Source organism: Aythya fuligula, chromosome 8, assembly GCF_009819795.1.
Source record: "Aythya fuligula isolate bAytFul2 chromosome 8, bAytFul2.pri, whole genome shotgun sequence".
NCBI classification, from domain to species: Eukaryota; Metazoa; Chordata; class Aves; order Anseriformes; family Anatidae; genus Aythya; species Aythya fuligula.
The window spans coordinates 2,915,816-2,942,294 of record NC_045566.1 but is presented as its reverse complement, the minus strand read 5'-3'; the positions used below and the strand labels follow the sequence as shown (position 1 = coordinate 2,942,294).

The 26,479-nt window shown below is 53.6% G+C and overlaps 1 protein-coding gene across 6 annotated transcripts; it reads right to left on the bottom strand.

Annotated features, from left to right (window-relative positions):
• Window positions 1–1,610: 1,610 nt before the first annotated feature.
• Window positions 1,611–20,261, bottom strand: KANK4 (KN motif and ankyrin repeat domains 4). 6 transcript variants are annotated; one of them, XM_032192755.1, is made up of 10 exons: window positions 20,201–20,261; window positions 12,892–12,974; window positions 10,690–12,600; window positions 9,640–9,751; window positions 8,047–8,277; window positions 7,371–7,458; window positions 6,208–6,427; window positions 4,324–4,466; window positions 2,983–3,183; window positions 1,611–2,811 (listed from the first exon to the last, which is right to left on the bottom strand). In XM_032192755.1, exons 2-10 carry the CDS (start codon window positions 12,905–12,907, stop codon window positions 2,713–2,715), a joined length of 3,021 nt encoding a protein of 1,006 aa, XP_032048646.1. In that variant the 5' UTR covers window positions 12,908–12,974; window positions 20,201–20,261; the 3' UTR covers window positions 1,611–2,712. The 6 variants fall into 6 exon arrangements, with proteins under 6 accessions (XP_032048646.1, XP_032048648.1, XP_032048650.1 ...); XM_032192757.1 differs by lacking the exon at window positions 20,201–20,261 and adding an exon at window positions 17,705–18,125; XM_032192759.1 differs by lacking the exon at window positions 20,201–20,261 and adding an exon at window positions 15,959–15,980.
• Window positions 20,262–26,479: the final 6,218 nt, after the last annotated feature.

Here is a 26,479-nt window from a genome sequence, read left to right as displayed (position 1 = left end):
GCCGGGGCGATTCCATTCCTCGCATATCTCGGGGCTGATGTCACGGCGGTGCGGGGGCCTCCAGCCTCCACAGCCCCCCACAGACCTGGATGTCATCTCACAGCCCCAGCAGGAGCCCCATGTGTTGGTCCCTGAGCCCCCAGGGGGTTTTGTTACTCCCCTGGCATTTCCCCGTCCCGTACTGCCACCCACCAGCTCCACGGCTAGCACACGGACAGACAGCCCCGGTGCCCCCAGGACTCCTGACGGGATCATGTTGGTGGGGCTGGGGGACAAAATCTGTGTGCCAGAGGGCTTCCTCTGAAGGTTATCCATGAGCGAGAGGAAAAAAACAGCAAATCCTTGGCAGCCGGCCCGTTTTCATCCTTACTGCGACCCCGAGGAGCGATGCGGTTCCCACGGCCGTGGAGATGCTCCAGATGGGGCCGTCGGGTTCCCGGCTCCCCTGCATGCCACCGAGGGAAGGGACACGCTCGAAATGACCGTAAGGGGAGTGGAAAAAGCACGTGCAGCTGAGTTTCTCACCATTCTTCCCCTTTGGAGCTAATCAGCTCCTCGATGGTGAGCCTGCGAAGATCATTAGATTAATTTCTTTCCTTGCTGTGACTTAATTGTCTCCATTTGTACTGCTCAGAGCTCGTGCTGGGGATGTGTTTTTGCTCGGCTATATTTAGTTCGATTTCCACCACGCTATCAAAATATAGAAATTTGGGCTGGCTTCGTGACATTGAGATGCTGGGGATGATTTTCCAACTGGGAGCTGCTCCAGGCCTCCCCCACCCCCCACCCCCCGGGTCCCACGCTGGTTTTATGGCTTTTGCCTTATTTTACGTAGCACCTGGGCTGCTCCTGCCCTGGGAGCGTCTCGCAGGCTGAGAAATCCCCCGGGGAGAAAGTTTGAGGGGAAAGGAGGAAATACAAAGCCGAGGAATGAAAATAAACATCCGGGGGCTGCGCGCGTTGAGCAGCCCGGGCTGCGGGGACAGAAACGCGAGGGAAGAGGGGAGGCAGGGGAAGGGCTGCAGCCGCTGCGTGTCCTTGGCGCAGAGCCACGCTGCACGCCTCGAATCGGGTGTTCTGTCCCCAAATTGTGCGGGGGTGAGCTCGGCATCCCGAGGGGTCCTGCAGGCGGGCAGCTCTTCTCGAAGCAATCCCAGTTCTCCACGGAGGCTCTCCCACGTTCCTCACTGGAGCCAGGAAGTTCAGCTCCCGCTGGGGGGCGGTGGGGTCAGCGCTGCATCCCTCCCACACCCTCGGCACCAGAGCCACAGGGAAAACTGGGTGGAAATGGTCATGAAATGGGGATTGCGGATTTTTGTTTGCGGCTGGGACCTATGGTGAAGCTACACGGAGGGGCAGCGGGTGCTCAGCACCCAGGAAAGTAAATAGGGTAAATGAAAAAGGTAAAAGAAAAAAAAAAAAAAACTTGTCTGTGCTTGAAGACACTAAAAAGTGAGAGATTTAATGAAGTGTGTGTATGTGCAGCATGCCAGGGGCTCCCTTCTTGCCCCTTTTGCTTTTGGAGGTCTGCCTGTATGTCTGTCCATCCCTTCTGCCTCACACCCGGCGAGCGCTGCCCTGAGGGTAGCAGGTACAGGAGCAACCACAGGTGGAAGTTTAACTCGGGTTTATTCATACAGGAAGGAGGTAACTCCACTGGGGACGGGGTAAAAAAAGGCAAATGGACATTCTGCGTGGCGAGCACTTCTGCCTTAAAACAATGATAGAAGCAGTGAGAATGGAGCAGACACCAGATGTCAGCTGAAAGCAGATTTGATTTCAGCAGAGGAGATCCACCTTCAGGGTGCTGTAGTGCGAGCTGTCAGCTAGGGGACAGTGCATCCAGGCCCTACAGGGAGCATCCAGCGGGTGCTGACCCACTGGATGGAGGGGACGAGACCCCTCCATCCTTCCCCACCTCCTGGGCTGAGGCCAGGGCGAGGGGAAGCACAGCACCGTGCCCACTTGTCACCGTGTCACCCCACACAGCTGCTGGGTGATGCCAGCAGGGACCTGGCCGGGATCGCTGCTCCTCACACTGCGCCCGGGCTCCGCGCATGCCGACGGGTGACGTTTCCCTGTCGGCTCGAGCTTAATTAGAAAAAAATTAGAGCCATATGGTTATTACGAATCCAGGCAAAACAATGTCTGTGTGTTTGGGTCTGCTGTACTCAAATATTTTCCTACAGCATTAATTTTTAATTCTTACACCGGGCCCGCATAAGCAAACACGAATAGGATTTTGTGTCTCCCGTAATCCATCCAGCTTGTGTTTGTTGTTACCTACACTGACTAATCACCGCCACCTTCTACACAGGGAAGAGCTAATAATAAATATTAGGACACAAACTTACAAGTTAAATGCGATACAGGTAAGTGCTTGATTAAAAGGCCAGCCGCCACCTAAGGCTACCACGACTAAGTGTTTTTTGTCTAACGGGCTTTTCTCCTTCGATTCGGCTGCCGGAGCAGAGCACAGTGAGCGTTAACACAAGGCAATATGGAAACTGAACTCTCCAAACCATCATTTGAGCCACTTGTGGCAACAGGCACGGCTAAGGCTACAGAAGCAGGTTAATGAGGAGAATGAGGCTCTAGGCATGGCTGCAGGTCACCAGTGCCATCAACCCCGGCATGCTGCTAGATCCTTGGTGCTGTGAAGCCGAGCCTCTCCGTCCCACTCCATCTCGGCCTCCTCTTCCTCACTTGGTGTCAGGCAGAGGCGCTGGGGCCGTGCTGGGCACGAAGCAGCAGCGCGGCGATGTCCCCATGGGCGCTCCGCTGGGCGAGGGACAGCGCCGACTCTCCGTCCTGTGGGAGGGACAGGGTCGGCGCTCAGACAGCCAACCCGTGTGGCTGCAGCCCACCCAAAATCAATTAACCCCAGCCAAAATCGATCAGCCTGGACAAAACAATCATCCCACGAGGGGTGCAGCCCTGGGGCTGTTCTGAGGGGACCGCACCACGCCGCGCGCGCCTCACCTTGTCCGTCAGCGCGAGCTGGCAGCCGGGCTGGGCCAGCAGCAGCCTGACCATGTCGGCGTTGCCCTGCCGGCAGGCCACCATCAGCGCCGTGGTGCCCTGCTCGTCCTGCAGGTTGACGTCGGCCTGGCAGGACAGCAGCGCCCGCACCATGTCCTCCCGCTCGTGGCTCACCCCCAGCATGAGGGCGGTCTGGCCTCCCTGCGAACACACCCACAGCTCAGCACCGCACACCTAGTGCTGCCCACTCACACGGGTGTTATTACAATGCATATATAGTAATATATACTTCATATATAGTAATAGCGCCTGTTACTACCACATATATATTACTACAAACCACATTCTTGTTGCATATATACTAGTGCATGTTATTGTGTACTGCCTACTGCATTTATATTATAATCATGCATATTATTTTTTCATACCATGTGTTGTTACATATTGGTGTTATTATTGCACATTATTGTATATTATTGCATTCTGCTATTAAATAACACTGGGGCCTGTCAGGAGGTACTGGCAACAGACATCTCCCTTGTTAGCAGCATGGCCACACAGAGGCTCTTAGCAGCAGCAAAAAATCACCCAGCTCCCAGCTTGTCCCAGCCATGGGTCCCCCTCACCCTGCTGGACACTTCACCTTAGCCCTGCACTAATTTTTAGGGCTGTTTGAAGGCAGGGCTGGATGAAGGCACTGCCACTGCTGAGACCCAAAGGTGTGAATCTGCAACAAAATGGCCGCCTGCCAGCGAAGCGGGCCCAGCTCCCATACCTGAGGGCCACCCTGAACCACTCCTCCCTGCTTGCAAAATTTTCAGCCTTTTTTTTGTTGTTGTTGTTGTTTCTTAATATTTATCCAGCTCTCGCCTCACTTCGCAGGGAGCTATGGGGTGGCCACTCTGCAATTTAGCTGGGGTTGCTTTCATTATTTTGGGGAAACAGCAACTCCTACCCAATATCTACCTCTCAGCCTCAGCCTGTGGTTCCTTCACTACAAGCCACTGGAATTACACCCCCTGGAGATGTGCCTGGGGACACAATGGTGACAGGGTTTATTCTCTCACCACCATGTTTTGCTCAGCCACAGGCTGAATTCGTGCCGCACCCGCCCCCTGCGCTGCCCCCCCGCTCAGATTACACCAAACCCTCATCAAACATCTCCCAGGGCTGCCTCCTCCGGCCAAACCTCCTGGCTCTCCTTCCAGCCTGACCGACTGTGGGAACAACAGGAATTTGGCCGTTGTGGTCATAAACAATGAGCAGGAGCTCGGCCGGCTTCTGTTTGGGAACATTTCTGCCAACCACGCGAGCCCTGCAGACCCCCTGCACCCCACGCACCTGAGTGGCTCGCACGTTGACGTCCCCCTCCTTCAGCAGCCTCATCACCACGGCCATGTCCTCGCCTGTCTCGGCGGCCGCCAGCGGGGTGAGCATCACGGCCGTGTAGCCCGCTCGGTTCGGCAGGTCCAGGCGGCAGACCCCTGGCGGGGGGCACAGCGGGGACGGGCAGGGTTCAGCCCCACCAGGAACCACCCAGAGGAGGGAGCAGAGGGAAGGGAGAGCAAAAGGGAGACGCGATGTGTGGTGTTGAAGAGGAAGGTGGCTGTGGCTGAAAGGCTAGCAGTGCTGTCTGCACTGAGGGGGAAGGATCTGACCGAGAACCAAAGCTCAGTCAGCAGAAATTTCCATAGTTATACAGGATTGAGCCTTATCTGCATTGCATATCCATTCATTAAGGGTCTTGTGAGCACAGCAATAAATGACTTGTATGTATGTTGCTACATTTAATTACAATTCCTGAGGTCAACTCAATTAACTTTGATGACCAAGTTATAGCCTAAAACAAAAATGATAGGGGATTAATTTATGCCCTGGGCACCCACCAGGTGTGGAGCTGTTTATTTTACCTCCTCGAGGGAGGGAGCAGCAGAAAGGTGAAGGTCACCTAAGGGCACTGTACACCTCATCTTGCCATGCTTTGCTCATCGCTGGTGTTTAGCAATGTCAGCTCGGAGGAGCTCTGGAAGCATTTTCCAGGCTACGTCCTGGTGGCTGGCACGTCCACAGGGGATTTGGGAGCTCAGCGCCATCACGTGCATTGCCACCGAGTGTCCCAGCAAGGAGCACTCTGTGCTGAGCCTCTCGGCACCAAAAATCCTAGAGTGTTTTATACTCTAGGATTTCAGTCCTGGTTTTTAATCTGTTTAATTTCCAGGAAAGGCTCTTATGCTGGCAGCCTGACCACCGGATATCTCCACAGCTAATCAGTGAAGATATGGATGAATTTCACAGCAAAATGCAGTTTTTACTGAGTCCTTTCTCGTGCTGTTCTCAAGCACTTTATTATTTTTTTTTTTTTCAAATCGAGGGGCCTGTTTCCAGTTACAAGGATCCCGCTGGCACATGCTCTCCAGAAGCACGCTGCTCCCCGTGTTTTGGGTCAGGGCAAGCTCCTGTGACAACAAGCCAGCAAGCCTGTGACAACAATGGGCACATAGATGTGTATGATAATATGCCATTTCCCTAACATTTAACGGATTGTCTTGCCCATGAAAAGAGGCCAAAGTGTCTCTATTCTTTCTGAAAGCGCGTGCATTTTTTTTTTCCCCCAGTACACTCTCAGCTGAAAGTCTCTTTCTTTGCAATGCGAGCTGAAAGTTCAATAGTTGAAAATGCAATTTTCCTGTGGTGCTGTGGGGTTTGTTACACTCAGGTCTGAGCCCCCAGCTCCAAGCCACAGCATGGCACTGGCTGCTACAAGATGCTGGGGGAGCCCCTGGAGGGACTGAGCAGTGCCCCATCCCATCCATACCCCTTACCCACAGCAACCCTGAGCCATTTCCAAAGCCCTCAACACTAATGAGCCTTAATGCTCTTGATGAGCCTCAGCTGGGACCCTCACACACACCCATGAGCTATGCAGGAGGTTGCTGGTCTCCTGCTCAAGCACATCTCCTGGGTGGACCATTGCCCCAAGCTTGTCTGCTGGAAGGCTCCAGGGCATGCAGGTTGTAGTTGGTCCCCAGCCCACCTCCCTTTGCTCCTGACTGGACTCCCCGGGAGGTCCTGGGACCTCATTCACCATTTGCCATGCATCGATGGACCCCTCTACCTGGCTCTGCCCACCACAGTCAGACCAGTGGGACCTTGCCCCATCGCTGAGAGCAATCCAAAACGTCCTCCACACCCATACCCAACAAGCAGCAGCACTGCTGCTCCTACCTGTGTCCAGCAGGAGCTTTGCAATTGGGAAGTTGGAGTGGGAGACGCTGTAGTGAAGGGCCGTGTTGCCGTTCCTGTCAGCCAGGTTGACCACCGCCTCCAGGAGCTGCGGCTGGATGGCCCCCAGCGCCTGCAGGTAGGCTGCGACTGCCTCGGGGCTGGAGGACTTGCGACTCGACACCCGGAACCACTCCTGGCAGACGGTGCTGAGGACGTGCCGCTGCAAACGCCACCGTCACCTTACCCCCAGGCTTTGGGGGAGCCAAAACCCACTCCCCGCCTGCCCCAGTGTCTCACGTGCTGACTGTGTGGTGAAGCACCCATCCCTCACCCAGCCTAGCTCTTAAATTCATTCATTTTATCAAAATAAAAGCAATAAAACACCCCAAAATTGCTCCACCACCTCAAGTCCCCGGTGCCCACTGGCCCTCCAGGGGTGGGTCAGGGCTGTCCTGCCCCAGGAGCAGCCAGGCCACAGTTTGGGGCCTGCACCCCACATGGCACGGACCACGGACACTCCTTCTCCGCCTGATACAGCAAAGCACCTCGTGAGAGAACCACCCTTAAAAAATAAAGTCCAAAATATGTTAAAGCTTAATGAGCAGCCACTGGAACCAATTAGTCACAGGGAGTCTCCCTGTAACTGTCTGTACAGCCTGTGCCATCACTTCGCAGAAGGGCTGAGCAAATTGCTTGCTGTCCAGATGGAGAAAAATGGGGGAGAAAATGGTGCTCTGGGTGGATTTGGAAGCATGGTGCTAAAAATCCCTTCCCAGCAGGGCAGAGGGGTTGCCATCCTGCAAACCTGCCGCTGCCCCGGCTCCTGCACCACTTTGTCCTGTGCTCTGGCATCCTCCAGCCAGTATTTAGCTTGTGGTTTTGTGATTGCTGTTATAACTTAAGGGGGAAAGGAATTTCCTGTGGTAACATGAATGAGCAATCAGAGAAACCTTTCATCTTCTTTTTTTTTTTTTTTTTTTTTTTTTTCCCCCCTTTCTTTTTGGCTATTCTGAACCAACTCAGAGTTGTCCTGTCCCATCTCCTGACCAAGCTGTCCATGGTAGGGCACAGCCTGCAATGCACTGTTTAATGGATAATCTTATCCATTAAACATAACAGAGAGTGGGAACTGCATTTGAAATTTGATCGAAAAATATCTGTACCAGATGCTTGTCGCTTGTGGTCCTTATTTCTGAGAGGTGCTGGCTGAGCAGCTGGCAGTCGGCAAGGAAATCTTCTGAGGGTTTGCATCTAAAGGGAAAATACTTTTGTAAGCCCAACATGAAGCAGAACTTGCAAGTGGCATTGAAGTGGGAAGGATGATGCTTGTTTTAGGTTTGAATGCTTTAAACGCTTATTTAAACACTTAGTTTTAGGGACACAGCTTGTCCCATTGACCTGAATCAGATTTCAGATACAAAGCCAAGCACTTTTTAAAGTCTTTAAGTCCAGAGTCTCATATCCGTATGAACTTCATCTTTTACAAGAATCCTGAAGCTAGAAAAAAGAAATTTTATCCCTGAATCTGCAAAGCACTTGACTTAGAAAGTTTACTTGAGGAGGGAGAAATGAGCTAATTCTCACCAAATATGACTCACTCCGCCTTTTCCACAATCAACTGTTGGGCCTGAATCAATCCCCACTAGATTGTGTAGTAACTCAGAAAATATTTAGCTCTTTAAAAGGCTTTTCCCGTGTCTCCAGAAGCCAACAACTGCCTTTCCACTGAGGACATGAAGCACCATCCCCAGCCCTCCTGGAGTGACCAAACAAAGCGCCGTACCTCCTGGGGTTTCGAAATGCCATGGAAAGCACGCTCACTCTTGGCTTTCTGGTTACCTGTCAGCCTTGTGCTCAGCATCAGGCATTGCTTCTGCCACAGGCTCCTGCCGGTCATCATCTTCATGTCTCTCCTGCGAGGAGGGCCCCGATGAAGCCCCCTCGCTTTCTCCTCCGCCTTCCTCCTGTGTGGGCTCCAAACCGCCAGCTCTCCTCTCTGTCTCGCTCTCCGCGTCCCCCTCCGATGGGCTGTCTTCACAACTCGTGTCCTCGCTGGAGGTCGTTTCGTAGCTATTTGAGGACACCACATGTTACTCACTCCTCTCCCATCGGCAACCACAGGGCCTGACCAAGGCTCATTGAAGACACCCCCTGACTCCAATGGGCCTTGGGTGAAGCCCGGCGTGATACACAAGCTAGAAGGTTAGAGCCACAGCCAGACCTGGGGTTAGTCTTTTTGTCTTCTTAAGGCAGCAGGAGCACAACAGAAGCAGTTAATTAGCAGCAGGCAAGGTTACTTCAGGGACTGCCCGGTTGGTTTGAAGGGATGGCCACCACAGCAGCCCCAGCATGGCCAGGCAAGGGCTCCGTGTCATCCACCCACCACGATAAATATGGGTGGGTGGCATGTTTAGGGGTGGAAAACTTGAAGACCACCAGGCAAAAACCACGCTTGCTCCTCCAGCAGGGACTTGAGTCCACCTTTCAGGTAGCCCTGCTAGAGACACCTCTCACGTGGTTGTCTGAGAGTATCATAGCAATAGTATTTTCCATGAGACAGAACATTAACATTTAACTCTGATGGATCCTAAAACCTCTCAAACTCATCAGGATTCCTCTACTTACTACCCATTGTACCCGTGTCAGTGACCGTTTGTAGAAGCTCGACTCAACAAGGGTGAGGAAAACCTGATGAAACCAAGAGCAGCAGCCACAGAGCTGGAAACTGGGTGGGGAAGTGCCTGTGAGCAGCAACCAGCATTTAAACCTGCACACAGCTGTGTGCTCAGGGAAGGGAAAGTGAAATGTTTCCGCCCTCTCCAATGCCAGCACAAGGGTTTCTTGGTAGAAGAGGCGCCCATGCTGCAATCAGAGCCGCATCTACAGCACGTTTTGCTGGCTCCAGTTAGCTCAAAGGCCAAAGCAAATTCGGTACTGGATACACAGGGAACTGCTTATTGGAGCACAAACTAAAATACAGATCTCCTTCACCCCAGGACAATTCCTCGTTTACTGAAATCATTTTTTCTCTCTCCCAGAACCAACTTTTGTTGGCCGTTGCTGGGGTGCAGGGGTAGGTTAGTGGCATCGTGCTCACCCAGGCAATGCAGACCTCCTCCAAACCCACCCAAGTTAGTGGGCATCGTCCCATGGACCCAGCTGGGTTTTGGATGAAGCCCCAGAAGATTGGTGCGCAGAGCTTCAGTCCCCAGAGAAGTCTCTCAGTGCCCTGAAAACACCAAGGTCCTGGTCTTTTCTACAGGGTTACTTACAGGTTATCAGGTTAAAGAAGGGAGAAAAGAGGCTCCATTTCAAATGGCCTTTTAATCAAGAGGTTTGGAGAGGAAAAGAGGAGAAAAAGAATGACTTCTTCAGCGATACAGAGGACGTTACATGTTAAAAGGCAGTTTTATCTTCTCAGCGGATGCTTACCCACCATTTACCCCAACAAACTGAAGATTCTTTTTGGTCCCATTGCCTCCTGCATGGAAACCATAACCTTTCTTTTTCATGATAGATTTAAGACTTGTGGTTGGAGAGATTTCTAGCAAAATACAAAATAACAGATTAATTAAGCAGATGTGCCATAATTATCAGTGATTATTCCCAACCTGTAGCAACAAACTACAAATCGTAACCGTAAGCATCTTAGTACTTCATCTTATAAGGTTCCTTTTACACTTTGCAAAAAAGCTGATGCATCTGGCCACAACCTGAACCTGCCCTGACACCTTAAAAACACAGGTCTCAAACCTCTTCAGGTGGCTGGGAATAGGAAGTGACTGGGAATTATATATGTGTTCTGCGAATATAAGTAGGCTTTACTCTTGTAATATATTTTTTTTCCCAATATTTATGTTACAGCCCCGCCTATAATACTATATGGATGAGTCCTTCCATCGGAGTTTGAATCGTCTCACTACGTATTGCTATTACAGGTCACAGCTATTTGTGAGGTCCTTCTGACAGTGAACAGGGAGCCTTCAGTTTTGGCTTCTCAGCTTCATATAAGCTAAAATGAATCGATCTGAGCAGCTGTGTGACTGGGACAGGTCTGTTCCCAGCCCAGCTGCTCAGTTAGCTTGAACTGGTTCTGGTTCTGGTGGACTCCTGATTTACCCCAGAGCATCTGATCCCTGCACGCTTGCAAATTGAGGTGTCCAATTGAGAGAAATGGCAAGCGGGGTTATTTGGTGGGACAGCCACAAGGACGGCCACTTCTGGAAGTGATCCTGTGTATGACTGAGCCACAGCTTTTACTTGCTTTTGTTTCCTTTTCAATTTATTTATTTTAAGGTCGCGTGGCTTATGAAGTGCGGAGATTCGCCTTCCTCAAGCACACATTTTTAGGAGGGGCTATTTCTGATCTCTTGGCCACCAGTCACACCTCTGAGCTCCACTGCATCGCCCCTGCCTGACGCTCCATTAAAATGGGGAGAGATTCAGCCCGGACACGTTGAAACCCATGCCAATGTTATTTACCCAACTGTTGATAGTGCGTGTTCGAATTCTCCTTATCTGCTGGCCTCTGCGTAGAGTAGGCAGACAGCAACGAGTTTAAGGAATTAACTAATTGGTTCTGGATGGAGCTGAGCTTGGAGGCTGGCTGTTTGATAGCGCTTGCTAGCTCGGGGTAGCCGTGCTCCAAACACATCCACTGCTCCTGCAGCAGCTCCTGGATTTTCTTTACGTATTGGCCTATGGGGTCAACAGCAGGGAAATCTCTGTGGTCAGGGTGACTGTCATCTTCCATCCCGTCTTCAGGTTTGTCTTCATCAAAGCCTGCCTTGGTTTTGCCTGTGTTTGAGTCAGTTTTTGTTGCTCGATAGCTTGCTGCAGTCGCTGCATGAGCAGCGAGACCCTGGGTATCGTAGTTATTTCTCTGGTTTTGGTTGTCGTCGCTGAGGTGCTCGTCAATCTTCAGCTCAGTTAAGCACGGGGCGTGAAGGCCAGGCTCCAGGTCAGCTTCGGTCTCTGTGAGCTCAGCGAAATGTCCAGCTCCCTCCGTGCCACCACCTGCCCACCCCTGCTCTCCCTGAGCACTCACCTCCCCGGCCGGTGAGTTCACGTTGTCCACCCTGTGCACACCACACCCTATGGATTTGGTGGAGAGCGGGATGTTTACATTCACACCCTTGTCGTGGGCTTCCTTGGAGCCGTTCACGTGTGAGGGCTCGGTGTTCACCGCAGCATCGTAGTACTGCAGCGTGCTGCTGCGCTGCCCAGATGGTGCCGAGGCTGCTTGCGCGTTCTCCCGGCACAGCTGCTCCTCCAGCTGGGCTTTGGAGCTGGCCAGGAACCTGATGCTCTTCTCCTTCTCCTTGATCTCATGATCCTGCTGCTCCAACACCGCTCTGATCTGCTCCAGCTCCTCTTTCTTCTTGCTCAGCTGCTCCTCCAGCGTGGCAATGTGCTGCTTCAGAGCAGCGATCCCACCAGGCTCTCCTGCCTCTCCTCCCCGCTCCTCCTCCCCTTGAGTGCGGGCACCCCCGTCTGCATCTTTCTTCGGCACATTCGGGGCGATTTCACTCACGCTTCCCTCCGCTCTCCCAGGGCTCGTGCTTCCCTCTGCAAACCGAGGGGCACCCAGCGAGGCTGACACCACGTCGGCAACATCACCCTCCTCAGCCCTGCTCTCCACCACCACCTGCAGCTGCTGCACTGCAGCGTGCTGGCCCTGCCACGGGGGCTGTGCGGGTGCCCTCTCCTTGGGGACATCCCCGTGCCAGCCCTCCCGCACGGGGCTGCCTTTCCCCGGCTGCTCCTGCTGCTGCGAGGACGAGTCCTGGGGCAGGCTGGAGGTGATGCCGTTGGGTGAACGCAGCGCGGGACCAAACGTGCTTTCTGGGCAGCTCTCACCGTCACCAGGCTGGGAGGGTGACTGGAGGGGACACGTCCCATACCCATCCCCAGCTGGGTGCTGGCCGGGTGGCAGCGCCGCGGGCATGCTGGAGGCTCTCAGCAGCTGTGGCCGCCCCTGGAGCTCATCCTCCCGGCGCACCAGCTCTGCGTGCCGCCGTGTCTCGGCCAGGAGGGCTTTCCTACGGTAGCTGGGCTCCTCTCCGGGCACGGGGAGCCGTGGGGTCTCCTCTGCCCCCAGCGATGCCTTGCGCTGTGCGCGGCACGAGGTGGTCAGCCAGCCCGGGCCGGCAGCGGCCGCGTACCCGCGGGAGCCGTTCTCGGGCAGGCTGAAGTTTCGGGGCAGCGTGCTGAATTTCGGCTGCTTGGCTTTGCGGTGGATGTGGACCCTCCTGATGGTGTTCCCTTTCTCGATGTCGTCCACGTACTTCAGGAAGTCCAGGTCCAGGTGGAAGCCGTACGGCGTCTCCACGGAGTAAGGGAGGCTTCGGGGCTGCTGCCCGTCCCCATCGGGCTGGGGCGGCTGGCCGGTCGCTGAAAAACCACGGGGAAAAGAAAAAAGATTGAATTTTAGAAAACTGGTAGGTCAAAAATAACAAGAATTAAGTGTTCAGAGCAGGAGGGAGATGACCACGACAAACCCTGCTTTGATACTCCTGGCCCTAGTGTGCACCTACAGAAAACAGTTAATCTACGGTATTTCTGGTAAGAAAATTACTTCTGGGCTTTTCTTTTCTTTTTTTTTTTTCTTTTTCTTTTTCTCTTTTTTTGGTGAGGGTTTGTCAAGAAACAAACGAGGAAACAAACACCCCGTGACAGCCGTACCATCTGTCTTCTCCATGGTGTGGTCTGGTCAGGCTGTCAGTGCCCCATCCTCTGACAAGCTGCGGCAGATGAGCTGGTTCGCCCTTGAAAAAAAAAAAGAAACAAATAATTTTAATGCAAAAAAGCCCCATCATCTGAACTTAATCCATCCTTAAAGCCTTCCACTTCTTCACAGGACCCCCCCTCGCTTCCTGTGCTCTGCAGCCCGGCTGTGCCTGCTCAGCACTTCCAAGCGTGCACGAATCAATAGCTCCTTCGCCAGCGGGAACCACTTGCAGCCACATCCCGGGGAGCTCCTTCTGATGAAATATCCCCGCATTACGGGTGGTTTTCGCTGTGAAAGAGAATGGAGAGGTGTTTAGGAGAATTTTGGTTGGGTTTGAGAGGTGGCACAGGGACTGTTCGCTGATTGCTGTAAGCTGGATGCCGTCTGCAACGTATATATCCTATGTGAGGTATCATCTCCTCTGAAAACAGCAAGGGATATAAACTACACACAGAAGTCACTGGATTGCCATCTTAAGGAGAAGTGCTTAACAACCAAAGATTTTAAAATAATGTTAAAATAAAATTAAAAACAAAGAGCATGAGACCTCGCCACGTTGCGCTGAAACTCAAATTTCGTTCCCGTCAGGGAGGATCCTCAGGTGGAGATCTGCCTTTATTCCTGCTACAGGGCAAAAAGTGAGTTTTCCTGTTGGAGATTTTCCTTCAAGTATTTAACACGGTTCCAGGCCAGCGATGGTCACCTAGCAGCTGGAAGGCTTCTTGTCCAAGCACATCCATGAGCCCCGGGGAATGTCAGGACAGGGCTACGCAGCCCCCAGCCCGCGCCAGGCTGGCCAGGCAGCTGGGAAGGTCGCTGGGGCTCCTCGTTTCGGAGCTCTCTGCTCAAACTCGCAGGGTCCGAATTCATTTTCTGCCTCGCTGGCCTTCTCCAGCCTGCGTCTTCCCCATTCTCTTTTTTTTCCACGGTCATTTTTGCATTTTCTAGCTCCTTTTGTAGCTCCTGATGGAAACGGCGAGGTAAATGGCTACGGTATACAGAGTACAGAGCTGCTGCTGTTATTCTCTCCTGGAAGCACCGAAATGACTTTTTAATGGCAACGTGTTTTAATGAGCTTTTAACTACGACAGCGACCAGGCGGGAAAATGCCGTCACCGCATTGTTAGCGCGGGATGGATGCTTGGAGAGAGGAGAGCCTGTCAGAGGAGCCATCGGCTCTGTCCTTACGCCACACAAGCTCACGGTCAGTTTATAGCCCAGATGGGAAGCTCGGAGGGTCCCCAAGGCAAGGAGAGCACCAGAGCTCTCGGGAACACCTCCGGGGCCGGCACCTCCTGCCCCGTGGAGCCAGCCCCGCGCAGACCGACAGACGCCTGGTGTGTTCCCAAACTAACAGCGCTTTTGCTGTGAAAGGCAACGTCTTCTGGCTCCTGCCAATAAATAGCAGGCGCCAAAAACGAGCGCTAATCTCTTCCTCGAATGTTTGTTTTTTAAGTTTTCTGATTGCAGTCAATTACGGAGCAATTAGGAACCCCAGCTACAGTCCAACCGGCCACATTTCACTCCTCTAGGTCATTTACTTAGAGGGAGGGGGGGAAAAAAAAGCCAGGCAATAGGATGCTTCTTAATATCTAGATAATTACACCTAATTGGTTCCTTTATGAACTGGCTGGGTCCCAACTCTGCAGTCCAAATCGCTGCTACGACTTTTCTCTTTTGACCGATCTACTCCAAAATCACCTCGGAACAGGACATGGAGCATCCCTGGCAGGCTCACTGGTACTCCCACGTCCCCCCTGAGCCATCCTGGAGCAGCAGCAGCAGCGCCCTGACCCCCCTGGGGCACTCGGTGCCTGTTCTGGTGCATGGCAATGTCCTCGTGCATGGTGGTGTCCTTGTGCATGGACGTGTCCTCGTGCACGGCGGTGTCCTCACCCTCTCTTCTCACCCCCTTGGCTCTGGGAGCGCTCATCCTCACTGCCACCAGTCCGGAGGAGCTGGCCAAGACTCGAGGAAGCACTTTCTAGTAAGTCTCCATCCTGCTACGCTGAGCCTGGGCCAGATTTTGGGTTTTGCTGGCTCTCCCCTGAAGGACACTGCTTTGCTCTCCGGGCAGGCAGCATCACGCACGCTGCAGCGCTGAATTTCAGCTTTACCGGGCAGAAAGGCAGCGGGGACAGCCAGCCCAGGTTTGAGCGGCGTTCCCTTTCTCAAGGCAGCACAAATATACACACAAAAAGGGAAATCAAGAAGGCAGCAGTACTGACCGAAGGCATCTCATGGCTCGCAGTGGCGCTGTGCCCTTTGCAGCCACATTTAACCCTTCCTTCCCCTGCACCCCTCCCTCGCTGTTCAGCCCCTCCCGCACGCCAGCAGAGATGAGAGCAGCACCCACAGCCTGCAAGATTTACAGAGCAAATTAACTGAGCCGCAGAGGCGAACAGACACCGATTTCATCCGCTGTGAGCATCTTGCTGCTGGTTTGAAACGAGCAACACTTAACCCTGCGACTACAGCAAGCAGATAACTCACCCCCGCTGCGCGGCGCGTTAACACAGCCTCATTAGCCACAACACAACGTATATTTTTTTTTTCTTTTTCAGCTCTGCTTGGCGTTTTCTCCTGCACTGCAGCAAGCAAGCGGCGTTCGCACCTTGTTGCAGAAGGGGAACGTCTGCCAGCACGGCGGCGTGTCCCGTTCCCTGCTCGTGCCGCCCTCCCCGGGGTCCGTCCCCGCGCTGCGGGCAGGGGCTGAGCGCGCCGTGCCGCAGCCGCGCGGCTCCAGTTGTTAGAAAGTTGGTCAGCTGAGCGGTGACCTTGCTGGAAAAAGCAAACACAAGTTCACGACAAGGAGCACAAAAAAAGGGTTTCATTCTCCGGCAGCCCGGCGCATCGATCTCACCGTGACCTTCCTGAGGACAGCCCGAGCCCGCTGCATCAAATGAGCCGCTTTTCACGGCGCGCTCAGTCTGCTCCACAAAGACCACCGGCGTGTCCCCCTTACCAGGCAAAATAATGCAGAAAAAAGGTCAATTATTAACGAAACGCCTCCTGTTGTACCTGATGCTGCAGGCTGCGCCCCGGGCTGGCTCTCCGCAGGCTGAAGGCATTAGTTATTCTGCTCGGCGCCGCGCGGGGAAGCGCAAGCAGCTGCCACAATTAAAAGGCAGCCTCTTGATTAGCAGCCGCAGCGGGCTCGGCGGTGCCATCAGTCCTGCTGCAGCCCCAGCGCCGCCGACCGGAGCAGGACGGGGCGAGTGGTGACTACAGGGAGGCAAGGGCACAGCCCCGTGCTGCTGGGGCCAGACAAATTAAGGCACCTTTTTGCATCGGGGGTACGGGTGCCAGCTTAATTTGGGGTGGGGAGCCGGCCCCTGGGGCGGACACGGCGTGCTTTTGCCGGCTCGTGCCGGTGCACATCCCGCAACCCTGGGGTTTCTGTAGGGTTTTGCTGAATGGCTGACACCCCTCAGGCTGGCGACAGAGAAATAAAGTCAGCTTTTGCACTGAAGTTGCCCAAACCTGGTGCTTTTCAAGGCAGAGCCTCATCCAAGTGCACACCCAGGACGCCAACGGGCTGGGACAGAGGATGCCCGGAGCGGGGCTGGCAAAGCGGGCGGCTACCAGCCACAGCTTCAAGACAAGCAGAGCTCTGCCTCTGCAGGAAGCCAAACCGCCAGGAAACGTGCAGAAACGGAAGCAGCGCGGCCTTGCGAGCTCTCCCCGAGGCACGGACGGGTTAATTTGCACTCGAGAACCGCGGGACGAGCCCCGGAGGCTGCCAAGCGCCGTCCTTCCCACGCCGCCACCGTCGTTGCGCCACGCAGCGCTGCTCGCGCAGCCGGCTGCTGCGCCCAGGGCTCCAAGCGAGCTTCGGAGCACGCTGTTGAGTGCTTCCTGCAAGTATTTTGGGGCGGATTCCTCTGGTTTGGTTACACTCGCACATCTTTTCTGAGTGTATTCACGGGGGTTTGTTGGTTATGCTCACCGTACAGAGCAGCAGGACGGGGAAAGAAACGCATTTCTGCGCAGTTTTAAAGTAACACAGAACTGGGCTTTTTTTTTTTCAAAAGACCTAGCAGGAAACTTTCGTTCGTAGCGTTTCCTCGTTGCAATCACACGCATCAGACCCACGTTTTCTGCCAGATTCAATCCCCGTGGGACTGGCGAAGGTCTTCAAGCCTGTGTCGGCTGCTCCCATGGATGACAGGAACCAGACGTCCCCAAAACACCCCCCGGTCCCTCCCTGTCCCCGCTGGGCCCACCGCAGCCCCAGGGTGCTGGATGCTGTGGCAGGGAGCTCTGCGACCACTCAGAACTCCATCCAAAAACTCCGTGGCACTAAAAGAAAGCAGTCTGAAGGCCCAGCTTGCCTTGCTTGATGGCCGGCAGACAAATAATTCACCCAGCACCACTTATGGAACATCCCAATCGCTTCCAGCGTAACCGTGCAGCCCGCCGAGCCGCCCCAGGCACCCTGTCCCACAGCGCAGGGAAGGTGCGGATATCCCGATTTTATTAAGCTGTTTAATAACTGCAGCGAGCTCCCTGCCAGCACCTCCATTAGGGACGGCTCAGGACGAGACGGGGAGTATCAGATGTCCCGGCTCCCCCTCTTCTATGGCTCACTGGCAGGGGAAAGCAATCACGTCCATCCCCTGCTCTGATAACCTCTGCTAGCTGACCTTCAGCTCGCTCCAGCTGCGGTCTCAGGAAGGCTTCAGTCGGTTCTCATGGTTTTATCACGATCCTTGAACCTGTGGCCACCTTTCCCAGAGCCAGGTAACCCCAAAAAGAGAAAACCACCTGAAAACACAGATCCAAAGCGCTCCGAAACCAGAAGGCAAAGAAATTCGGAAGTTTTTTGTTTCTCCTGTTTCCTCTTTTTGCCTCATTCCCCCCAGTTTGGAGGCTTCTGGCCCTGCCCAAGCTGCTGATTTCCTTCTCCTTGGCCAGGGACACGTTGTCCTTCGCTGCCCTGTTGCCAGGTGTGGCCATCCACGGGGTCAGAGAAGCTGGTAGCGACCCAGCGGGGTTGTCCTCGGCTTGGCTAAGATTTGGTGCCCCCAGATTTGGGGGCGGAGGAAGGCAAGGGAGGGTGCCCTGCTGCATCCGTTCCCCTCGGGGCTTAGTCAGAGATGAAAACTCTGCGTTTGTGGAACTGGACAAACCCGCAGCGATACATAAATAACACTTCCTAACCCCAGACTGAGAAAGCTCAAAAAAAAAAAAAAAAAAAAAAAACACTTGTGGTTGCCCAAAGCGAGCTGTGGAGCCGGGCTCTTTTCTGCCTGGCGCTGATAAAGGTCCCTCCATCAGCACATCCCATCAGCTTCGGGGTGCTTAAACCCAGAGCAATCTTAAAACCCTCTCTGCAGCTGCACAGGACCCCGGTCACTGGAAACCCCTCTGCAGGCTGATGGGGACAGCAGGGGACGGATGGGCAGGGGGGCAGCAGTCGGGGCTCTGCGCTGGGATTTTTGTCCCAGCTCACGCTGCCGCTCCCCTCGGTGGTGCTGAGGCTCCTGTTCAGCGGAGGAATGGGCTGAAATTATAGATTTAAACCAAGCTCATTCAGAAGACCGGAGCCACCCCGTGTTTCACATTTCTGACTCCAGCAACCCTTCATTTTGGCAGCGCATTATCGTAATAACTCGGTCCAGCTCCGTTTTCATGTGAAACCTCAGATGCGTAGGACTTGCAGACTCCGGAAACATTAATTCCACCGAGGCCTAAAATAAATACGGATTAAGAAGGAGTTCTCTGCATCTGGTTCCTCCCCGGCGCTTTGTCTCGGAGACGGCCGCGTGCGAAAAGTTGGAGCTGGGACTTTTTGCTCCCGCGCCCCAGCCAGGCTCACTGTGTCCTTCGGGACCGACCGAAACCTGCACCTCGCTGCTCCCGGTGCCAAAATCGGGTGGTGTGCAGGGTGAGTCCCTGCCCCTCGTCCCTGGGGGCTGGCTGCTCCCTTTGCTTTGGACCCAGAGCCACAAAGAGGTGCTGTGAGCTAGGAGCATCCCCGGCACTGCGACGTGCCAGAGGGATCTGTACCTCCATGACCGAAGCAGCGGGGCACGGCCCGGGTTCCCCCAGCTGTGGGGCTTGTCGCTGCTCTTTCTGTTCACAAATAACTTGGAAACTCTCAGAGCGGGGAACAGGAGGGCCCCCGTGAGCACAGCACCAGGCTCGCTCACTTTCGTATTCCGGTTTCAGGATTATTTTAATTTATCCGCCACCCGATCGCCCCTCAACCGCAAACTCTCAGGCAGCGAGCCGCTCACCCCCCAGGCCGTCATTCTGGCCGCTGTTTTTACTTCTGAAGTATTACAGCCAAAGCGACAGCTAATCAATCACGGAGCTGAGGGCACGGGCTCCCCCCTCTGCGTGGCCGTTTCGGGGAAGAGATCAGATTTTTTCCGCCCAGCCCATCCCGACTGGAACGCGAGGAACTGGGACATCTGCGAAACGGGCGCGCAGGCGGACGCTGGCATTTCCCCCGGGGCTGCCCCCCGCCCTGCCCTCCGCCGCAGTCCCTGCGCTGCATGTGATGGATTTTTGGATGCTCAACCTTTCACTCGGAGCTTCGCGTTTGATTTCTGGGTTAGCCGGCGGACAAAGGAAACGCATCCCGGCGGTGCCATGTCCCAGAGCAGTGCGCTGAGGGTTGTCTGCGTGTCCTGAACGGGGACACCGGAGACAGACCCGTGTAGGAACACCCTTGGGGAGGTGAGCATCGCGCCTCGAGCCCACTGGAGTTGCTCTTGCAGCCGTTCCACCTCCTGCTGCCACCACCCCACGCCTACCCAAAGCACTTGGGTGCTCCGAGCACCCAACCTCTGCCATATGGACCTCAGCGACCCGACCACGGTCCAACCCCACTTGGCAGTGGGATCCACGCGTCCCGGAGAGCTGAGCACCCCAAAACTCGTGTTGGGGTGGTCGCTGTGGGGAGGCTCTGCTCGCTGCAGGGTGCCACGAGTGGGGTCCCACTCAGCCCCCCAAGGATGCGATGCCTGCGGCCAAGCCCCACGGGACAAGCAGCTCGTGGAAGCAGAGGCAGCAAAGAGTCAGGGTGCCAGGAGTTTCCTTGGGGCACGGGGAGAGGCTGGAGGACACCGGGGACACCCCCCCCGCACCCCAAAACCCCCCGGCAGCATCCCCGCGCGCCGCGCATCCCCCTGCGCGCCCCCAAAAAGTACCCCAGGCACTTCTCCCCGCCCCTCCCCGGCCCCAAACGCGGCTCCCCCCGGGACCACGACCCCCCGATCGCCCCCCAAAATCCACCCCCGGCCCCGGCCCTACCTGGCAGCGGCCGTGCCGCGGCCCCGCTGCCTCCTGCGGGCGGCCCCGGGCGCGGGGGGGGGCGGAGCGGGGCGGGCCGGGGGCGGGCACCGGGGGGGGGCCGGGGGGAGCAGGACAGAAACGCACTTTTTTTTTTTTTACTTTCCTCTTTTTTTTCTTTCTTTTTCTTTTCCCTTCCTCCCCCCTTTTCCCCCTTTTTTTCTTTCTTTCTTTTTTTTTTTTTATATTTTTTTTTTTTATTTTTCTGAATGTGTTATTGTCCTGGGTTCCTTTTTTATTTTAATTTTTATTTATTTTTTTATATCTTTTATTTATACTTTTCTAGCCCGGCGACTCATCCTGTTTGCACACATGCAGATCAAAAGCAGCGGGAAGGGGAACCAGGGCCCGGGCTTCATCTGCGCCCACCCAACGCCACCCGCCCCGACTGGGTCCTGCACCCACCCTAATGGGGTAACATGGAGAAAACCTAAAGGCAGCACGACGTGAGCCCTGAGCCTCCTGGGGCATTCGTCTCACCCCATGCAATCTCCCTACTTGTCAGCTGCCTGCCTGCAGCTGGCCAAAGGGCCAAGGTGCTGGGCCCTATGGTGCTGGGCCTTATAATGCTGGGCCCTACAGAGCTGGGCCCTACAAAGCTGAGCCTTACAAAGCTAGGCCCTAAAGAGCTGAGCCTTACAAAGCTGGGCCCTACAAAGCTGGGCCCTATGGAGCTGGGTTCCACAGTGCTGGGCCCTATGGTGCTCGGCCCTATGGTGCTGGGCCCCATGGTGCCGGGTCCCATAGTGCTGGAGCTACGGGCTGCAGAATATGGCCCCCAGCCCTCACGATGCCTTCATGGAAAAGGGCAACAGGACAAGAATCAGTGCCCAAGGAAGGGTGTCAGCAGGCGAGTGATATGGTCAGGGCTCCCCAAGCCAAGCTGGGAATAGTGCTCCCATCTCCCCATAGCTGCAAAGAGGGTTTTTTTTTCACCAGCATCACCGTCTGTGGAGGTGGGAGATGACTCCCACATAACTTTCTCCTCCCGTTCCCAAACAAACACATCCCAACAGCGCAGCAGGGCCCTGAGTTTGTTCAGCCATCGCCCGGCCCCGGTCTCATGCCCAGAGCCCCAGTGGGTCCCCGAGCTGTGCTGAGAGCGACGAGGCTGATGCAGCAGGCACTTCGGGCACCTACAGGAAGCCTTTGTGGTCGCTGGCATTCGGCTGAGCTTGTGTTTTGTTCTCCTTTCCCAGGGGTTAGATTAAAGTGCTAAAAAGTGTCAGGGGGAGCTGTGTGAAGAGGTAAAGTGGTGGCAGTTCGCAGCTCTGTGCACATCTGCGAGCGGGCCTGAGGCCGGCCGGTTGACAGCACATACCCAAAAAAAGTGCTTCTGAGCAAACCAAATAAAAATGAGTTCCCCTTTTCAGTCATTTAGGTTTTACTCGCCCGATATCCTGGAAACAAAGAAGCTCTCTTCCACGTACACAATCACAAGGCTTTAAAAACCCCCTGTCCCGTTTGTCTTGGACAGGCCGCCCACTCCTAGGAAGGGTTGGGAGCCATTCAGGGCCGTTGGGATGTTTATTTGTCAAAGCCCCGGGCCCTTCACATTACTTCTGGAGCCAGACAAAGCCTCTCGGAGGATTTTTCTTCCTGCTGCAGAAAATGCTGGGTGAAATTCCACGGGAAGAGGTCAGCCCAGCCCCTGCCGGCCCCGCTGCCCCAAACCCTGCGGCCGGATCCTTCCAGAGGGCAGGCACCAGCCCATGTTTGTAGCAGCCTCAAAGGTTGATCTGAGAGGGGCAAACACCACTGACCAAACCGTGGGTCCCTAGGGTCTTTCAAGCCCCGGTGAAGCTTTTGTTAGGTGTGTTTTTTAAGGGCTTGGCCGTATCCCCTGCGGGTAGGGAGCGAGCAGGCGGGGCAGGAGCAGCGGAGGTCAGAGGTGGGGAAGCTGTGGGCGAGCTCCAAGCTCTTTAATAGCTTTCGGATGCTCGTGGTGGTGTTTTTCAGCACAAGCAGTGCTAACAACCAAACCGGGTGTGTGGTGTGTGCCACGCAGAAACTGCATGGCCTTTGCCCGTATGGAAGCTGTGGCTACCAATTTTCTTTAAAAGCAGCAGCGGTTTGGATGCTAGGGAAGGGGTTCCCTGGAGAAATTGTTTTCCCTTGGGTGGTGGGATTCATTCCTGCAGGAGACCTGCCCTCGCCTGCTTTGCAGTGGGCTTTTTCCTGGCATCTCCAAAGTGCAGGTGGACAGGAGCGGGCTGAGGCTGGGAGGAAGGGCTTTTCTCCATGCGGCTTCCACACTCTGTAACAACGGGACCAGGGGCTGATGTGATCGCGTCCTCTTGGCAAGGCAGCCCCAAATCTCTGTTCTATAGCACACTGCACTTGTGCCAACATCCATTTTTGTAGCAAAAATGCAGACTGCTCCCCCTCACAGCACGAGCTCTGCCTTTTACGGTCTGCGATGCTAAATCCACGTTCACCCATTTGGCATGGCCATGGGCTTCCACGGGCACTTTTTGGTTGGGGCAAAGGGGCAAAAGGCTGCTGCAAGAAGGATCTCAGTGCTACAGTCCTATCGCTCTTAACCTAGCGAGGTGGCTCCATTTGGGAGCAAGCTGGATGTAGGGGGAAAAGCTCGGTGGGCAGCTGTGGCCTCTGCAGCTGGGAGGAGAAGGTGAAGCCACCAGGAACCAACCTCGTGCTCCATCAAACGCCAACAGCCCGGTGCTGAGCTGTGCACGTCTGCTGATCCCCAGGCAGGGATGGAGAAGGCTTCTTTTCCTCATAGCACATGGGTGACTCTTATGATGTTCAAACCAAAACATGTGAGCCTGCCTGTCAAATCAATTCGCTGCAGCCCTAAAAGAAATTGCTTTGTCTTTGCAAGCACAGCCAATAAAAGGCATTGCACAGAGCATGGTCAGCATCAGTGCAGCTGGAAAACATCCATCTGCAGACCCCAAATCTACTTAGGGAAAGGGAAATTTTTATTTCTGTTAAACATGCATCTTGTAAAATACAATGATTTCTTTTTTTTTTTTTTTTTCATAAATCTACTTTTATGGTTGTTTTCTGTTCCTGTTTTCCATCAGCCTGAATCTCTGAACGCTGCTTATCTCTTAGGGAGTGGTTGTGTTTCATGTTTCTGCACTAAAATGAGGGTAAATTGGGGTGAAGCCAAGCCAGTTTCACGTGTGTTGCACTCTTCAGGTGAAAGAGACCACATCAGTTGGATGCCAGGAGGCTTGGGGGTCATTTTCCCATAAGAGTATTTCCTCCCACCCCCTGCACTTCCACCCTCCACCCTGAAGGATGACACACGAGCCCATGTCATTGAGCCCATGTCATCACCACCGAGCTGCTCCCACGTCCCTTCCCATCACAAATACTTTAATAAAGTTCCTCTTGTACCGGGGTGCTTCATCTCACCTCAAGCACGGTGTCTTTGGCAGTGACACCGGCTGTGTTGCGTTTTCATGTACCCGAAGTGTCTGCGAAGGGCAAGGAGCCCAACGAGCATCACTGCATCCCACCCCTGCGGTCCCCTCCGTGGTGTGGCCGTGCGAGGTTCATGGAGGGCCTTTTGTGGTTTCCTTACAAACTGCAGAAATGGTTCTTTGCAAACTGAGTGCCTGAAGTTTGCTTTTTTACAAACAAACCATCTCACCCTGATGTCTCACACCTCCGCATGTGGACACACCACCCGGCTTTGAGACGAGCGATGGCATCTGGTGGAGGTGGCTCCGTGCGCGGAGCTGCAGCCAGCAGATGGTGCAAGAAGGCTCGGCTTTGTGTTCGGCAGGGCTTACTGCCTGCTGCTTCGGCTTCCCAGGGAAATAATATCCCAGTTTACACAAAAAGAGACAAGGAGAGATTTTATTTTGATGCTGTTTTAATGATGGGTTGCAAATACAGCACCTGGCTTCTCGTTTCTATTCCTGTCCATAACGGAGAGCTGCACCTCTGCTGCCAGCGGAGCTGTGGAGCCAGATGTTACATTCCTCTGCTCAGCAGGCTGCAAGTTGTGAAATAAAATATGCCTGGGCAGACAAAAGATGGGGAAAATACCCTAACAATGCAATGAGACTGCTTATAGAACATATATATATATATATTTTTTTTTTTTCTTTCCTGCAGTACAGGACTTGGTGTTCAGGAAGACTCAAGGGGAGAGGATCTGTCTGGGACCGGCTCACAAAACCCTCTCGTGTTTGGCAGATTTTCAGTGCGCAGAACCCCACATGTGTGTTATTATGACCTAACCTGCTTTATCTCGATGCTATGGGTGTCATTGTTGTTATTTTCTTAGGTGTAATAGATGCACGTGCAACTCGAGGGGGTTCACAGATCTCATCCAACTGTGTTTTCTCCTAAGAGAGAGAGAAACGAGAGCTGTGGCTGTGTGCTGCCTGTGCTGTCAGGAGCAATGGATCCTGATCTCAGCAACAACAAACTGCAGCACGGAGGAGCACACTACTGAAAAGCTGAAGTTTGTGTACTGAAAAGCTGATGTTTTGTGGCTCAAGGCTCCAGTTCTCCAGTGGCTCAAGTTCTCCGTTTGGCAGCTGAAACGAACAGGAGCTCGCTGCAGGCTTTACCGTGGAGTTTACAGAACCGTGGCAAGTTCTGATTTATGATTTCCTGCATTTCCTAAAGTCTGTATCTTTAAGGGTGCCTAATCTGAAGCTCGTTAGGCAACAGCTGGCCACACTCAGGTCAAACTTTCTGGCTAGGTTTTAAAAGGAAGGGACTGGAGCTGGTATAACCCCTGCCTCCCTCCTGGTGCTCGTGCCCTGTGCAAGTGGCTCTGCCCTCAGCATCAGCCAGATCTGGTGGAGAACATCCCATGGCCAGGATGAGATGGCAGCTCTGCTCCTGCGGACACCAAGCCACAAAAAATGGACCTCCTGAGTTACTGCAAACCGGGCAAAACTCTGGTGAGTCTCCTCTTTCAAAGGCTCTGTGTTTCTACAGCAGCCAGATTGTTCCCATGTGCACCCACATGGTATTTTCTGGTCAGTATTCTCATTCTTGTAAATGGTTTCGTATTTTTCCAGCCATAGGGCATTTATCTAAGAGTTGTATTCCTCAAGAATGAAATAGATTTTGCAATTGTGACTGCTGGGCAGACAAGGGCAGGTTTCAGATCTTCCTGCTCTGAGGTCCCCAGGAGATGCCAGACTTCTAATTTATGTAGCTCAGCAACAACTCGAGGTCGTGGGGCTTTTCCCCTGCAGGGGACAGTGCTTTGTAAGGGAGCCTTCCTCCAAGAGTCCCCCGAATCCCATCCCCTGGGCATCTGTTCTTTCCAGGCATTTCACCTGGTTATTTTGGGCTGTGTCCGTGGAGATTTCTCATCTCCCGGCGTGGTCACTTTTATAACACACGGCTGCGAAGTCGATAGTGCTAGACATAATTCAGTCTTGCCCATGTGAGCATCTCAGGACCGTACACACGCAATTACTGCCTCTTGCACCTGCTCCCTTGTCGGGCCCCGTTCGAAACACTCCTTCACTGTAAGAAGCCTGAGCTGCAGAGCCTCTGGACAACAGCTCCTTTATTGAGCTTGCTAAGCCGCCATAAATATTTAATTAGGTATTGCTCTATTTCTGGAGAGATACAGAAAAGAAACCAATTTCCTTACATTTGAACAGAACAGCACCCCGCTGGAGAGACTTCCCCGCATTGACTGGTGACAGCGAGCCATACATTAAGAGGGTGCATAGAAATTTGTGCGAAAGGCTGGCGAAGAGGAGGTTTCTCCTAAGAGTGGTGGTGTTGTAGTCGGTCTGATCACCTGGTGTGGGTAGCCTGCCTCTGCTGTGTCCTTGATTTCTTGTCCTTGGCTTTCCCCCAGAAAAAAAAACTCATCTCCGCGACATCTCTCTTCATCTTCCTGATTCCTACTCAAGAACCATCTGATCATTTCCCCGTCCTTTTTCATGGTTGAAAAATAAATAAGGAGATTAAAGAAGCAAATCCTAAAATGCTGCAACTGCACTGACCTCAAATCATCATTTGATGTCATAGAATTAAAATTAAATGCACTAAAATCAATAGTAATTAATGTTTTAATGATTATAAAGTTTAGTTTAAAAATATGCTCTTTGTATTGTGAACAGTGAGGGGAACTTAAAGATAATTCATCCAAAATATCTCTTTTAATTATATTGACTTTAGAAAACATAACTGACTTAAAAGTAAAGATTAAAAATTATGTTTGGTTTGGTCAAAATGATGCTGATGGGGAATTAGCTAGCAGTTTATAAGCATGTTAAGGGA